Source organism: Rhagoletis zephyria, unplaced genomic scaffold (assembly GCF_001687245.7).
Source record: "Rhagoletis zephyria isolate East Lansing unplaced genomic scaffold, Rhagoletis_zephyria_1.1 Rzeph_scaffold_08572, whole genome shotgun sequence".
Taxonomy (NCBI): domain Eukaryota; kingdom Metazoa; phylum Arthropoda; class Insecta; order Diptera; family Tephritidae; genus Rhagoletis; species Rhagoletis zephyria.
This window is the reverse complement of record NW_016165652.1, coordinates 1-14,428: the sequence shown is the minus strand read 5'-3', so window position 1 is coordinate 14,428 and position 14,428 is coordinate 1. Positions and strand designations below refer to the sequence as shown.

The 14,428-nt window shown below is 37.8% G+C and overlaps 3 protein-coding genes across 8 annotated transcripts; 2 read left to right on the top strand and 1 right to left on the bottom strand.

The window, feature by feature from the left end:
- The first annotated feature begins 460 nt into the window (after positions 1-460).
- LOC108375153 (ADP-dependent glucokinase) lies at positions 461-2,824 on the top strand. 6 transcript variants are annotated; one of them, XM_017631249.1, is made up of 6 exons: positions 461-501; positions 583-629; positions 767-1,181; positions 1,256-1,420; positions 1,484-2,210; positions 2,267-2,824. In XM_017631249.1, exons 3-6 carry the CDS (start codon positions 829-831, stop codon positions 2,519-2,521), a joined length of 1,500 nt encoding a protein of 499 aa, XP_017486738.1. In that variant the 5' UTR covers positions 461-501; positions 583-629; positions 767-828; the 3' UTR covers positions 2,522-2,824. The 6 variants fall into 6 exon arrangements, with proteins under 6 accessions (XP_017486738.1, XP_017486739.1, XP_017486737.1 ...); XM_017631250.1 differs by having other exon boundaries at positions 475-505; positions 575-629; XM_017631248.1 differs by lacking the exons at positions 461-501; positions 583-629 and adding an exon at positions 548-559 and having other exon boundaries at positions 765-1,181.
- A 311-nt stretch (positions 2,825-3,135) lies between these two features.
- On the bottom strand, positions 3,136-5,208 carry LOC108375154 (FACT complex subunit SSRP1). Its single transcript, XM_017631251.1, has 4 exons — positions 5,032-5,208; positions 4,387-4,968; positions 4,210-4,306; positions 3,136-4,033 (listed from the first exon to the last, which is right to left on the bottom strand). Exons 1-4 carry the CDS (start codon positions 5,063-5,065, stop codon positions 3,388-3,390), a joined length of 1,359 nt encoding a protein of 452 aa, XP_017486740.1. The 5' UTR covers positions 5,066-5,208; the 3' UTR covers positions 3,136-3,387.
- A 793-nt stretch (positions 5,209-6,001) lies between these two features.
- LOC108375152 (uncharacterized) lies at positions 6,002-8,279 on the top strand. The gene is made up of 3 exons (XM_017631244.1): positions 6,002-6,852; positions 6,911-7,026; positions 7,137-8,279. The coding sequence occupies exons 1-3, from the start codon at positions 6,161-6,163 to the stop codon at positions 7,481-7,483; spliced, it is 1,155 nt and encodes a 384-aa protein (XP_017486733.1). The 5' UTR covers positions 6,002-6,160; the 3' UTR covers positions 7,484-8,279.
- Positions 8,280-14,428: the final 6,149 nt, after the last annotated feature.

Genomic DNA, 14,428 nt, shown 5'->3' with positions numbered 1-14,428 from the left:
ATTTAAGAATTTTGTGAACTAGTAACATTTTCCGAGACTTTGGAGAAAATCTATCTTCGCGTTTTTGAGAAATTGCATTCCAAACTTCAATCGCGATTTCCCACAACCTGCCGAAATTAACATACGACAATCTTTTACCCAGGCGACGATATGGAAAACACACATTAATCTAGATTATGTAAACAGAATATAATGTGCAATCGTGCACAATAAACGCCGACGTAATTCCATAGAATACGGCGCAATAATTCCAAATCAACTACATCTGTCGCCGTCGTATATATGCAGCCAACGGCGCATAGTTTTGTTTTTGTTGGGCATTTTTGTTGCTGTGTTTCCATCCGCCGGCGATTCTAGTTTGGCGATTTGATAAAATATTTCTGATTGTTTCTATTTCGCATTATAAATATTTAATGGTTTTAAAATGTTGTGAAATATATAAAATCTTAACTTTAGGCGTCATGGTTTAGTGTATTGCCGGGGTTACGTGCCAAAGAGCATATACATAGACACAACAAAAGATAAGTCTAAAGAAAACCACCAGCAAAAAAAGCGCTTGGTTAGTNGCATATACATAGACACAACAAAAGATAAGTCTAAAGAAAACCACCAGCAACAAAAAGCGCTTGGGTAGGTTGTGATAAGTGAGGTGGAGTGTGCGACGTTCAAGCAGCCAGACAAGCTGAAAAATTAAATATTGTAGTAAAAATATCGGATTGTCGTTATTGTAGAAAAGATTTTCTAATATTTTTGCATTTCCCTAGAGACTTTCGAGAGCTACTTGTCATTCAAGGCCAACTGGTTAAAACATACGAAGAAAAAACTAAAATGACCTCGGTGATCAAGTATATGTCGCTACTGACCACCTGCTCGGTGTTTGCAGCTTTAATCTCCATCGTTTGGCAAGCATTTTTGTCACTAAAGCAACTAAATAAAATAACTACAATACTCACTGGGCTCCTGGCTATAGAAAGTAGCTTAAAAAGACCACTCCAGGCGCCAAAGGTCGCAGTTGGTTACGGTGCTTGCACCGATTTGCTGCTCCATGCAACCGAATTTCTAAACTATACCAACGATTTGGTAAAGGGTATCGGTCCAGAATTTACAGTGAATGAGGTGAACGACAAGCAAGAACTATTGCAAACGTTTGCCTACTATTTCCAAAATGGTGCAGCTGCAGAGTGAGTAAATTTCTTTTAAATACAACTTAATATTTAGGTTAAGTATAACTACTGCATTCATGCTATTTTAATAGGCGGATTATGCCCAACACCGAACTTTTTCGGGAACTAATACAGATAGCCAAGTCTCGGCATCGCAATGGTATACAATGGTTTCTTGGCGGCAATGCGCCTCTAATGGGTACTCGTTTTCACTTGGAAGGAGCCAATGTGTTGCTGGGAGCGCGAATGTCACGGAAGCAAGTGTTTAGTATAATTAAAAAGAGCAATTATTTGAATAATTTTTATTCCTACATATACAGATTGCGTCGACTTGTGCCAGCGGATATAAAAATTGCAGGCGATGAAATTCCCGAGGATGACATCCATCTCATATTGGAATATAAGTCGGGCGACACATGGGGCCCGTTTAAAGCACCACGTGCCAACCGCTATATACTGCACAGCGATCAAAATAATCCACATTTGAACTCCGTTGAGCACTTCGACGCAGCTTTACGTAGTTTTCAACCACGTTTGCTAGTCATTAGTGGTCTACAAATGATGGATAGCTATAGGTTTATCCCGGGGGTGCGTGAAGCTCGTCTTCTCAAAGTCCAAGATCAAATCACTTCACAAGCACCAACGACATTGCAACATTTCGAAATGGCAAGCTATGTCGAAATTGAACTATTGCAACTTTTGCGTCAATATGTGCTACCCTATGTGGACTCATTGGGCATGAACGAGCAAGAGCTGGAAAATTTGCGTCAAGTACTTACACATGGGCGCACCACACTTGCAACTGATTGGAATCCACGAGTTGCTACCGCACTAGATCAAATGCGTTCCGTATTTCAAATATTGGCACAAGATTACTTCAGAAATGTTACTGGCTTGTCGCATAGACGCCTATTGACGCGCATACACGTGCACACTCTAGCCTACCAAGCACTGCTGACCGTACGTGATTCACGGTGGGAACGAACACAACTAGCTGCGGCCAAAGCAGCGCTTACTGCTCACCGACATGTTTGCCAAACAGATATGGTAAATTTGTATGTAATATGTATTGAGAATGGGATTAAATAAAATTTAAATTTCAGATCAATCCTGAAGCCGCATCACTAGTCTTAGATGACAGTTTTGCTACTACAGCAAAGGACAAGGATGCTGCTAGGCGCATACAGTTCAGTCCACAACAACCTGTGCCATGCTGGAATGAAACAATTGCTGTCAATCAGCAAAAATCATTACCCATCGAAATCTGTGTAGCACCAGTGTTAGTGTGCCGTGTCGCTAAGAAAACTGCTGGTGCTGGTGATAATATATCAGCCGCTGCTCTGTCCCAGCAATTATAAATTAATGAAAAGTAATGAATTACATATAACGAGTGCCCTCACCAACCGACTGCTGTAACCCAGAGTGACCTTATAAACATGATCATCCTGTGACCTTTAGAGGAGAGACTACATAAAAAAAACATTCCTTTTGTACTCCTCTATGCAAACATTCCTGTATGGCCAATTTTGACCTATTATATAATTGTTCCTTTATGTTATTTGATGTAAACTAAAAATTCGAAACGCTGCTATTTCCAAAAACTCCAAAAAGTTGAGTTGCAATATAGGCAATATTTGAATTTGGTTACCTACTGTAGCCCTTAGTATAGGCAAGTATGTACATATGTATGTTAGTTTGTGGTTGGTAATTGTTTTAGGACTAGTTGTATATCGGTTGGAGATTTTTAATATTATTTAGACTAAATTTTACTCAAAAGACAAATTTTATTTATGGATAATATACATATGCACATACATATATGTATGTATTTAAAATCAAAAATAAAAAAAATTAGTTACGTTAAATAATTTACCAGGTTGTAGATCAAAATTAAATAAGGTGTCCACTAATGTGTACTTAACCCAATTATCGAATATTACTTATATAAAGAGCTCAAAGATTATTGACCTACCCTGACTACAGACTATTTAGCTGCGATTACAATGCTCAACGATGTTATCTATTCATTCCCTTTTTAGTTAACTGCTTTATCTAATAATATGATTTATAATAAATATGCATTTGTAAGTTAAAACCTACATACAAAGTTTTATTTCTTCTACATTCTCACAACACTTGCTTGATACGTGCATTACTTACTAGCTAAGAAAAGATCAACTATATTAGCAAATAAAATACATCTATCCAATCGAAATTTAGCAGACTAAAGACCCGGCATAACATACGCAATATTATCCAATGTCACTGATAAGTTCTCGCTCAATTGGGGCTTTTTTTCCAAACCAGGTATGCGTGTAGTCAGGCACAGAAGCGGACCCAGCGAGCAAAGCAGACTGTCCAGTAGCACGGAAAGGCTACCAGACACAGCAATTTGCCCCTCATGCTCCTTAAGGCGCTCACCGATTATAGTAAGACTTTCACCGAGCAGCTTGAGATGCGCGGCTGTATCAATAGGTTCTATGTTTGGCAGTGCCGTCTTCCTATTGTGCAAATTTGTGTTATGTGAAGTGACTGACGTGATGCCTGCTAAATTGTTTGCGCCGATATTGTTGGTGTGAAGCGCAGGTGAGGAAAGGTTGCTGTTGCCTACTACCATACTGCCACGATTACTGCTATTATTTCGTCTGCGTTTTGCTGTCAAACCAGAGGTTGGTGAACCTCCGACGTTGTCAGCTATGGATAGAGAATTACCGCGCGGCTTCGCCCTCATAGTTGCTAATGTTGTAACTGATTGTGGCGACTGTTGTCCGTCTTCATCCATCTTTTTGGCGCGACTCGTGGTAGGTTTAAAATACGACATATAAGGATTAGTGGGGACCGTAACTACACTCTCCCTTGATTTCGCTTTCGTAGCTTGAATTTTGGCTTTACGTCTCCACGAATCTTTCTCTTTATTTGAAACGTTCGCCCATAATTCTCCGAGACGTTTGGCGGTATTTGAAAAATCTATAAAAACCATTTTTTTTAATAAAATTTTGATTTTGTTCGGAATTATTTATTATTATTATTTATTATTTACTTACCNGTAGCTTGAATTTTGGCTTTACGTCTCCACGAATCTTTCTCTTTATTTGAAACGTTCGCCCATAATTCTCCGAGACGTTTGGCGGTATTTGAAAAATCTATAAAAACCATTTTTTTTTTTAATAAAATTTTGATTTTGTTCGGAATTATTTATTATTATTATTTATTATTTCCTTACCTAAATCTTGTCCTTTGCCTAATTTGCCAGATTTTCGTAGCTCACGTGCCCACATGCTGTACGCTGTATAGCGTGTTTTACCCTTGTCCTTGCGCTCTACCTTCCCCGTAACAACTCGACCGTCTTTCAATACTCTCCGCTTATTTGCTTTTTCAGTCATATACAAACTTTGGCGCACTTTTGACTCTGGATTTCCGTTGCTATCGATGCCTTCAGCATCGACAATGCCAGCAACTAACTCCTTGAGATCTTCATCCGAATCACCTGGTGGGGTATTTATATCACCAAAATTTTCACCATCTGTTCCATTATCGCTCATGTCATCAAGCAATTCATTATCGTCTTCAGCTAAATCACTCATATCACCACCACCCAACTCACTCCTAATATTCAGGTCGGGTCTACGTGCTGGCCGCCCAACACTACCCAAAGTGTTTCTGCCACGAACATTGCCGTTACGCGCCGGGGGTTTTGCCGCTCTTTTCAGTTTCTTCTCCACTTCATCTGGTGACTGAAAGTCGAGTAGTTTGGATGATTTTTTGCGTACGCGTCCACTACGAGACACGCCAGTCACCTGAAACTCTTTGTGTCGGAATTGCTATCAGTGTGTGAAATTCTATATTAAAATAATAACCGCAAACTTACCTTTGCTAGCGGTGGAATTCTGAGGCGTTTCCATTGCTATTCGAGCTAAAATTTGGAATTTTGATTTTTTGTGATTTGTTTTTGTTCCAACTTCGTTGCTTTCTGCAAGTAGGAATGGGATTAGATTAATCGGGTTTTTCTCTACAAAAATTTATTGAATCTTTCGAACTTCCTATGCTAATTAATCGAACCCATAATCGATTAACAACGCAACGGCGGGAATCACATGGTTGCATTTCGTGATCAAAAGTGCCAATAACCGGTTCACGGTTAATTACACCACAAGGTGAATATATATGAATCGCCTTCACGGCGTGTTTACATTAGACACTAGTTGTGTTTATTTGGGTTATCCAGCAGTGGAACTCTGGCAATCGTTCGATAAATTTCCATCGCCAAAATTATCTAAATGAAAATCAGTGAGACCTAAAAGTATGTAATATGGAAAAGCAACAGAAGCAATGTGCAATCAGCCAAAGTTGGCAGTATGCGGGGCATGTAAGTAGATGCGCCTCTCTTCTTGGGCAACAGAGAAAGGAGTACTGAGCGTTATAATCGTTTTGGAAAAAATCCAAATTTCCGCTGTTTTAAAACAACTCCCAATGGGTCTTTAGCATGGGGTGGGGGTGAGGGGTGATTTTCATAAAGCGGCGTCCATCCTCTTTCGTTTAGGGAGGGTTTGGGGAGCAAGTTAAAAGAAGCAATGGCAGAATATATGTTTGTGAATACATTCATACATATGTCAGTGCTACCAAACCGTATTGCCATATTATCAGTGACACAAACCAAAAAGAGCGTACCAAAATGTAAATTAATGTAGGTTTTCCAGAAAATTTTAAAAATCCGACTTCAAGCTCAAAAAAATTTTGATTTCACTTTTTGTAATAGATAAGTAGATAACAAATTTGGGTATTTTTTCAAATTGGTTGTTTTTTCTTCAGATTTTGATTGGTTATTTTTTTAAAAGTGGCAACCGTGCTTCTAGCTTCTAAATAACCGATTCACATTTCACCACCGAAGTACGAAATCAAAAAGGAATAGGAAAACCCAAGCGTCCGCAAAATCCCTGAAAGTGCAAATATTTCAACTAATTGTCACAAATAATAAAGGCTGGAATATAGAAAAGAGGATGACTACTACAACGACTCCGCAGCAGCTGCACCAGCAACAGCAAATGCGTATTGCACTCTCAGAAATACCTAGTCGCTTGGAGGCTTTACGTTTTGCGAGTGGTGGCGCAACGACACCAACAGCACCAAATCGGCATAGCCCGAATGAGCCAACGCCAGCAACAATATTTAACACCCCCCATCTCTTAGACAACACTACGAATGTAGCACTTTCTCAGGATAATATGTCTCCAATGCCCTCGCCGGATGAAATGATTATACGCCAACGCGGTCGACGACGTTTTAATACTTGTCTTTCTCCAGACGCAGGAAGTACGCCACTACGTATGCCCTTCCAACGTACACCAACAAAGGTGCCACTAAGTACGAGCATGATCTTGCGCAGTTCACCCCGTAAGCGCCTTACAATGGGTAGCACGCCTCCAGCACCTGAATCACCAGTAATGGCTTCTCCAACGAAGGCGAAACAGCAGTTATGGCCACCAGGTACACCGTTGGCAAAAAAATTGCGACTTGACGATGAAGATAGCAATAAACCAATTGCACAAATGAATGGAGAAACACCATTGCCTATGTTGTTGAAAGGTATGTCGCAACAACAGCTTATTGAACTAATTGTTGAAGAGTTAGTGGCGGGAGACACAAAAACGGAGGAGCGTTTGCGGTCACGGCTGCCCATTCCAGATATAAAGTAAGTAGTATCTAAATGAATGAAGTTTTTATTTAAAATCGTTCTAAATTATTTGCAGTCCACTGGAAGAAGAATTATTGCACGCTAAGCGACAAATATTTCGCTCTCTACCTACTTCGCGCCTTTGTAAGAAGACAGACAGCAGCGCTTATTCGCGTGCAGCGCTGCACCTCAGTGAATTCAAACGTCTACTCTGCGGGCACGNGCTAAGCGACAAATATTTCGCTCTCTACCTACTTCGCGCCTTTGTAAGAAGACAGACAGCAGCGCTTATTCGCGTGCAGCGCTGCACCTCAGTGAATTCAAACGTCTACTCTGCGGGCACGCCAAACAATTATATGACTCAGGAAATTGGGATGCATTACTGGACTACATCACCATGGCTTGGCCCATTGTACGTGCGACACCGTACTGGGATAGCGCTACACATAATGTAATGCGACGCCAGTGCTTCAAGCTGCTGGCATGCCATTGCATTGCAGCGTTGAAAAATGGCGGAGCACGTTTGGGAACAATACGTCTACATGCGGTCGAACGAAATTTACTCGAATGGACCCGAGACTACGAAGATGTACAATCATGTCTGAGTGCATTGAACAAAGCGATTGCAAAGGGGCGCGCAACGCTATAGTATTTTCCTGTTCGTTATATACAATAAGTAGTTGTAGGATTTTTTAACTAAGGACTTAAGCGAGCGCGCACGTTAATGAGCCGTAGTTATCCGCATGATAGTTAGTTTTTAAATGTTTTCCTTTTAATCTATATATACTTTTTAAATAGAGCGTATTTATTTTAAAGTTGCCATACACTGCATGAAATTTTTAAAGCTGTATAAACTGGCTAATTGTGATCCTAAAGACAAGTGACTAAAGCAATCACAACTTATTGATAAACTCATAAAAAAACGTATGTATTTAGGTTTGCCTATGTATTCCTATATGTAGTTTTTAAGTTCAATCGACATTATATTTGTACATACTTACATAAATACATATTATGGAACCATTGAGTCGCGGCAGGGTGATGCATGCACATCTTGCTTAGTATCGAAAATATTTCAGCTACATTTGTAAACAGCAAACGAACAAATTAATTGTTTAATGTTTAAGCCATAAAAAGTACGCTTTTCTTAACATACATTTTACATACTGCTCATTTAAAAATCAGCCATATTGCATGCCTTCATTTTATTTTTAAGCAAAATCATATTGATACTTACATTTACTCTTGGTATTATTATTTTTAGTATTTTAATAATTTTAAGTTAAAAAATGTTGCTTTATTAAAATACGGCGGCACGTTATTTTATCCCACTGCGGGAGCGAATGATTAAATACTAATTCTTTTATTAATACCGTATATGTGTAATTTACTTTATTTTTTCATGTCATAATTTCATGTTTACTATGCTTGCACAAACTGTTAAAAATTCGAAATAATTTGAATATAATTAAATTTTTAAATTTTTACTAGTAAAAGTTCTTGATTTGTACTTTCTCGTCGCCAAAAAAGCTAAATATGTAAGGCAACAGTTAAAGCAGTTGGGTCTACGTGCAGAGCAGGTATTGCTCACGCGGATAAATGGGATCGTTAACCAATATCGTTCATGTGAGACGACGGCCGTTCACACATTAACCCACACAGTTATACTCGAAGACATTGAAAAAATAAAGCAGTAGCCTGCGAATTATCCCAGTGGTGGACGCTTGTCGGCGTAGTTATGAGCTCAAACCTCAAACCTACAGTTCAACTTAATTTCGAACACTCCTTTACTTATCAGAGTGTATTTGCGTGATACCATATAACATTAGTTTTGCAGTATCATGAAGAAAAAAATATTTGCATTCACTGGAGATAAATCCCACGAATTTCTGCAAAAAAAAAATCAACCAATTTTATATTCTTTTTTTTGGGTTGTGCCTCTTTTGAAGATCGTGTGCGATATGTACGGTGACTCAAACAAGTGATCTCATGTTGATTTTTGGGTAAAATTTGCGTTAACCCAACCGAAAATTTGTAACTGGTTTTTGTGGAATGCAGCAGAGAACATGTAATTACTTCTTGCATTCAGGGCTATTTGAGGACTTGGTTGGGATCATTTCGCGACCTGTGCAGGACTATTTGGGTACCATATTGGGACTCGTTCAAGAACATTTCGGGACAAGTTCGGGATCTTTTTGGACCTAGTTAAGGTCCATCATCACTAATAATAGATGTGAAATCAATGTTTTATTTCTAACTTGTCAATCAAATTTCATGAGTACTTGAGTCTCACGCATTTTTTTTTATATAATTCGACGGCTGAGTGGAAGAGCGACCTATCTCGACAGCCAGTTCGAAAACTTTTCAATAGCGCTCTATTTCGGAATTTGGTTGAAGAACGCCCTATCCCAATGTAAATTCAATATAACGGCAGCTCAGATATGGCACAGCCGTCGAAATGCAATTTATAAAGCTGGCGCTAATTTTTTGCAATTTTTTATTCTATAAGAAATTTATGTTTATATGGAAAAAAGTGAAAAAATCCTTCTACACCTGGCCTTTCCTTCGCAGTGGGGGCCTCCCTCTTCCTCTGCTACCACCAGTGCGTTCCGAGTTGAATACTTTCAGAGCTGGAGCATCGGTGTCCATTCGAATGACATGGCCAAGTCAGCGGAGCCGCTGTATTTTAATTCTCTACGCTATGTCCATGTCATTGTAAAGCTCATACAACTCATCGTTCTATCGTCTGAGGTACTCACCGTCGCCAACGCGTAAATGCCGGTAAATCTTCAGCAAAATCTTTCTCCCGAATACTCCCAAGACCCGCCTCATCGGATGTTGTGCATGCTTCTGCACGGGCATGATGAGTGACTTAGAGAGTGTGGTTTTCGTACGCCGAAAGAGGCTACACAGTCCAAAGTAGCACTTGGTGGCAAGAGTGATTCTGCGTTGGATTTACATGCTGACATTATTATCGGTGCCACTCCCAGAATTGTTCTATACGAAAAAAATACCGCTGTTTTTTATCTTGAAATCAAACAATATTTAGGGAGTGCTCAAAGCGCTCAAAATTTTCCATGTATTTTATATGGCGAAATACAAATTTTCGTAGAAATGGTATAGAATTCTTAAAAATCAATATTTTTCGATCGATTCTGGTTCTCTTCAGGAGACTTCCAATATTAACATCCAATTGTTTATATCAAAATTTTTTAATACTAAAGATTTTTTATTGCATTGCATTTTCTGGGGGCTTGGCGGACCTATAAAATATAGTTACCATGAAAAAATGGTCAAAGAAACAACTGGGTATTATTATTGGGAATCTTCTGAAGAGAAGCACAGTTTTCCGAACGCAAAATATTGATTTTCAAGAATTCTATACCATTTCTACGAAGAGTATAATACACGGAAAACTTTGAGCGCTTTGAGCCCTCCCTAAATATTTTTTTTATTTCAAAATCAAAAATAGAGGTATTTTTTTTGGTACAACAATCCAATCCTAGTGGGTGGCGGCATTAAAATTACGACTAAATTTTTTTTTGGACCACCCTAATGTACACATTCATGCTCTAAAAATTAATAAATATACTTTATTGATTTTTCTTAGTAATTTTCACGCATTTATCTTGTACATTCATTTTATTTATACGAAAACAATATTTTGTTTTTTTAATAACTTAACGAAATTTAGTATAATTACAGACTACTACGCATTCATGCAACAATTTTGATTTCGTTTTTTTTTATACAATAAAACATACATTTATATATTCATACACTTGTACTTACGATAATTTAAAATTAATTAAAAACATTCTTAAGTTCGAAATTATGACAACAGCATCCATTTATGACAACAAAATAATTGGTTAATTGTACACTTGCGTTAAGAGTTGGCAATATTTACACTCCAATAAAAACAAACAATAAATTGCAGAATATTTATATATTCTAAATTCCATTATACGCAATTTTTGCAGTTACATGAAATATGGCGTTGTTTTTTTTAATGTGTTTTCTAAAAAAGTTTCCACGACAACTTTCAACTTCAAAAAGTTTAGTTAAAACTAGTTTTTAACACACTCGTTTTCTGTTACACTGACTAATGTGTGCTTCGAATGACGGCTACGTCCACATAGTATATTATGTTTTGGTTTCTTGTTTTAAAAACATCAAACTAAAATAAAGTTTAAATTTCTAATTGTAAAGCTTATTTAATGAAATGTCTGCGTGCGACTGTTGAAGATAAGCGATTACCATAGTTAGCAGTAGTAAGGAACTAGCACTCGTCTGTTGAGGAGCTGTAGAAATGTGTCGCCCTGTAATGAAAGAGAAGATTGATGGATGCAAATTTAGTATTTATAAAATGAAATTATATATAATTATTAGAAAAATTTGATATTTTTTTGTGTACAGTAGTGCAATACGGAAAGCTTCCGGGGGCAATGCTCAATAAGTAAAATCCATATACATACATACATATGTATGACATAAAGGTACGTGAATTGAGTACTTTCCGCACCACAAATATCTGCTGTTTATTTGAATGCATAGCCAAACACTACCAATTCATTAAAAGTACAATTTAAATAATTAAATGGTGACAAAACAAGGATTAATGTAGTTATCATTTTTTTATGAAAGGAAATTGACTCATTGGTAAGTACAAACGTACATATATACAATGATTACTGTTGTTGTTTTCTTGATTTTTTTGGAAAGCAATACAAGTAAGGGCGAGACGTTATTAAGCTGTATATATTTACATATTGTATAGCAATGAGTCAATAGTCGTAATAAAGGAAGAGAGAAAGAAATCCATATTATGAATTTATATAAAAAAAAAAAAAAAATTAAGAATATAAAATGATAATGTAAACTAAAAGAAAAGCAATAAAATAATACCGAAGTAAATATGTATTTGCAGGTCTTGAGACTTCTGCTACATCTATGCAGATGACTAACCTGCGCGTTTGAAGATGAGACTTGAATTTTAATTTCAGGTTTTGGTTGGAACAATGCAACAATGGGACAGCTTGAGATTTAGCAATGATTCAAATATCGGTTATTATACTAATCTACACATTTTGTGCACACCAAATACTGAAATAGCTGTCTAATATATTAATTTAGATGAATTCTGGTGATTCTTTAATATTAATAAGTAATTTTTAGGCGAAAATCAATTATAAAAATTTTGGAGTACCGTTAATGTTTTCATGATCCAATGATCGGACCTAAACCAGATTAGTATGGGACCACCTCTGAGACACTATCTTTCCGAAAAACATTCGAAATCGGTTGACGTGGTCCAAAGTTTTGCAGTAACATACATAAAAAAAATAATCCAGACGAATTGATAACCTCCTCCTTTTTTTGAAGTCGGTTAAAAATAGTTTCCTACTATCACGCCGTCGACTCAGGACAACGTTCTTTATAATTCAAATTAACAAAGGATTAAATTGACTGACATTTGACAAAAAACAAAAAAAACCAGGATGTTAAGTCGGATGAGGAGCCGTCTCGTGGCACATCCTGAGTGCTTAAATAAATGAACCATATGCATAAGGTTTTCAAATATTGAAATTAATAATTGCGAATACAATAGATAGCGATTGGAAAAACAATAGATAGCATAATGGAACGGTTCTCGCATTTTAGGAGTTATTAATTTTTTCCAAAATATCGCACTCCTGATCCACTGTGCTATGCAAGGAGTAATTGTGCATTAATAAACTTGCATCATTGCGATTGTATTTACTGGGAAATCGATTGTCACTTGCACTTTTTAAAACTATAACACATACATATGTATCTTTATCGAAGAATTATGTATGTATGTATGTATGTACATATATAAAGTTGTTTGTGTCATTTCACAAATGGTTTCTTGAAATATTCTAATAGCACATTATCTAAAAAAAATTAATGAACCATTTTGCTATGTGCAATAGCTTCATAAATGCATATAATATAAAATGTTAATGGCTCATCTTTCTCCAACAACGCATTTCGCTGCCATGCTGCCAATAAATATACCCACATTCTACAAACTCCTTTGCACAAAATTAATAAAGTTGGAGGGCTAAGAGTGGACTGTTGTTATAGCGGCTCCCACGCACCTCATTGCGGTGAAAGTGTTTGTGCCACATTTACTGCATTGGGATAATAAATAACGACTTACAAATACCCCCGATATCCGTGCAATACTAGAAGCAGCACACCTAAATGTAAACAAATTTATGAGGAATCAAAAAGAGAATTAAAATCTGAGTAGAACGGAAAGAACAAAAAAAAAAATGAAATGAATAAATTTGTGCAAAGCCAGACGGCATGCCTGAATAAGCTGACGAGGCGCTAAGTATGGGAGCAGAGATGTACGCACAGATGTAGGTATGGATCTGTTTATGTATGTATGTCTTTATGTATGTATGTATGTTGTCTAGTTGGGAGGCTTACATTAGGGCGCCTGCCCAAGAAAGCTGCGGTTTTCCAATCGAATCGAAATCATATTTTGCATACTTTCTACCCCTTTTCTATTATTTCGTAGAACTTCTAAGATTTTCTGGCGTAAAACTGAATTAAGTGATCCTTATAACGCGTTTTTGAAGTCGGATTCACACCAGTAAAGAATTCTTCATAGACTGAAACCAATAGCCGTTGGGCGGGGAATGGTACGAGCTACAAGGTGTATGCTTGATGCAAGCTGAGTTCGCCCAATAGAATACGAAGTATGGAGAATGCTGGCTCTCTGGCGTTCAACTCGTTCGATTGGTGCAAAACACGTAGGGTAGATAGCTTCAAACCCGGGCTGTTGAAGCGAGGCTACTACTGTCATACCTAGTATTAAGAATAAGAAGAACAAAATGGTGGTACAGTTGCCCACAACAAAGGGATGCTCACAAGGAGGTGCAGTGGCACCTCTCGTGTATAGCCTAGTAATGGACGAACTTCTACAAATCCTCTCTGACAATAACATACACTGCGAGCTGTGGGAACAACTTAAACGGCAAGCCAAGGCGCTGCCATAACAGATTTAGTATCATGGAAGGGCTAGCATCCCAGCTCCCATTAGTCCCTGATATGAACAAGGCAGCTACATACATATTTTCAAGAAAAAACTAGAAATAGAGCTCTGCAACAAAACAACATTGAGTGGCTCCAGTTTGGAGGAACTGTGCAGATCTAAAATTCCATTGGCGATAGTTTCTATGGTCCCAGGATGAGATTATCCTTTCGTATGGGGGAAATGAGATCGTTCTTATCCTTAACGACAGTCAGGCGGTACTCAAGGCTCTTTTATCCTTTTAGGGTAATTCCTCTGTTGTCCTTGAGTATATTAAGAAACTTAACGCCCTTCCTGCTCGCAGTGATATCCGAATACTTTGGGTGTAAAGCCACAGGCGAATTCGATGTAATTTTTTAATAAAAAAATAGCCCTCATATGTCCAACTCCAGCTACGCTGACCACAATATTTTTGCGTGGAACACCTTTCCTCAAATGACATCGACGTCGACAACTCTAATAGGGCCGAATGAAACGAGGTAGCGGTCGGCTTAGACCGGAAGGCAGCGGCGTTAGCTCCCACAG

Bases quoted from the DNA above. Each gene is read 5' to 3' on its own strand.
- LOC108375153 (XM_017631249.1), top strand. From the start codon at position 829: ATGACCTCGGTGATCAAGTATATGTCGCTACTGACCACCTGCTCGGTG. The intron at 1,182-1,255 runs GTGAGTAAATTT...CTATTTTAATAG, and splicing joins CAAAATGGTGCAGCTGCAGA to GCGGATTATGCCCAACACCG. The intron at 1,421-1,483 runs GCAAGTGTTTAG...CTACATATACAG, and splicing joins GGAGCGCGAATGTCACGGAA to ATTGCGTCGACTTGTGCCAG.
- LOC108375154 (XM_017631251.1), bottom strand. From the start codon at position 5,065: ATGGAAACGCCTCAGAATTCCACCGCTAGCAAAG. The intron at 4,969-5,031 runs GTAAGTTTGCGG...TCCGACACAAAG, and splicing joins GAATTCCACCGCTAGCAAAG to AGTTTCAGGTGACTGGCGTG. The intron at 4,307-4,386 runs GTAAGGAAATAA...TGGTTTTTATAG, and splicing joins AGGCAAAGGACAAGATTTAG to ATTTTTCAAATACCGCCAAA.
- LOC108375152 (XM_017631244.1), top strand. From the start codon at position 6,161: ATGACTACTACAACGACTCCGCAGCAGCTGCACCAGCAACAGCAAATG. The intron at 6,853-6,910 runs GTAAGTAGTATC...AATTATTTGCAG, and splicing joins CTGCCCATTCCAGATATAAA to TCCACTGGAAGAAGAATTAT. The intron at 7,027-7,136 runs GTGAATTCAAAC...ATTCGCGTGCAG, and splicing joins GCGTGCAGCGCTGCACCTCA to CGCTGCACCTCAGTGAATTC.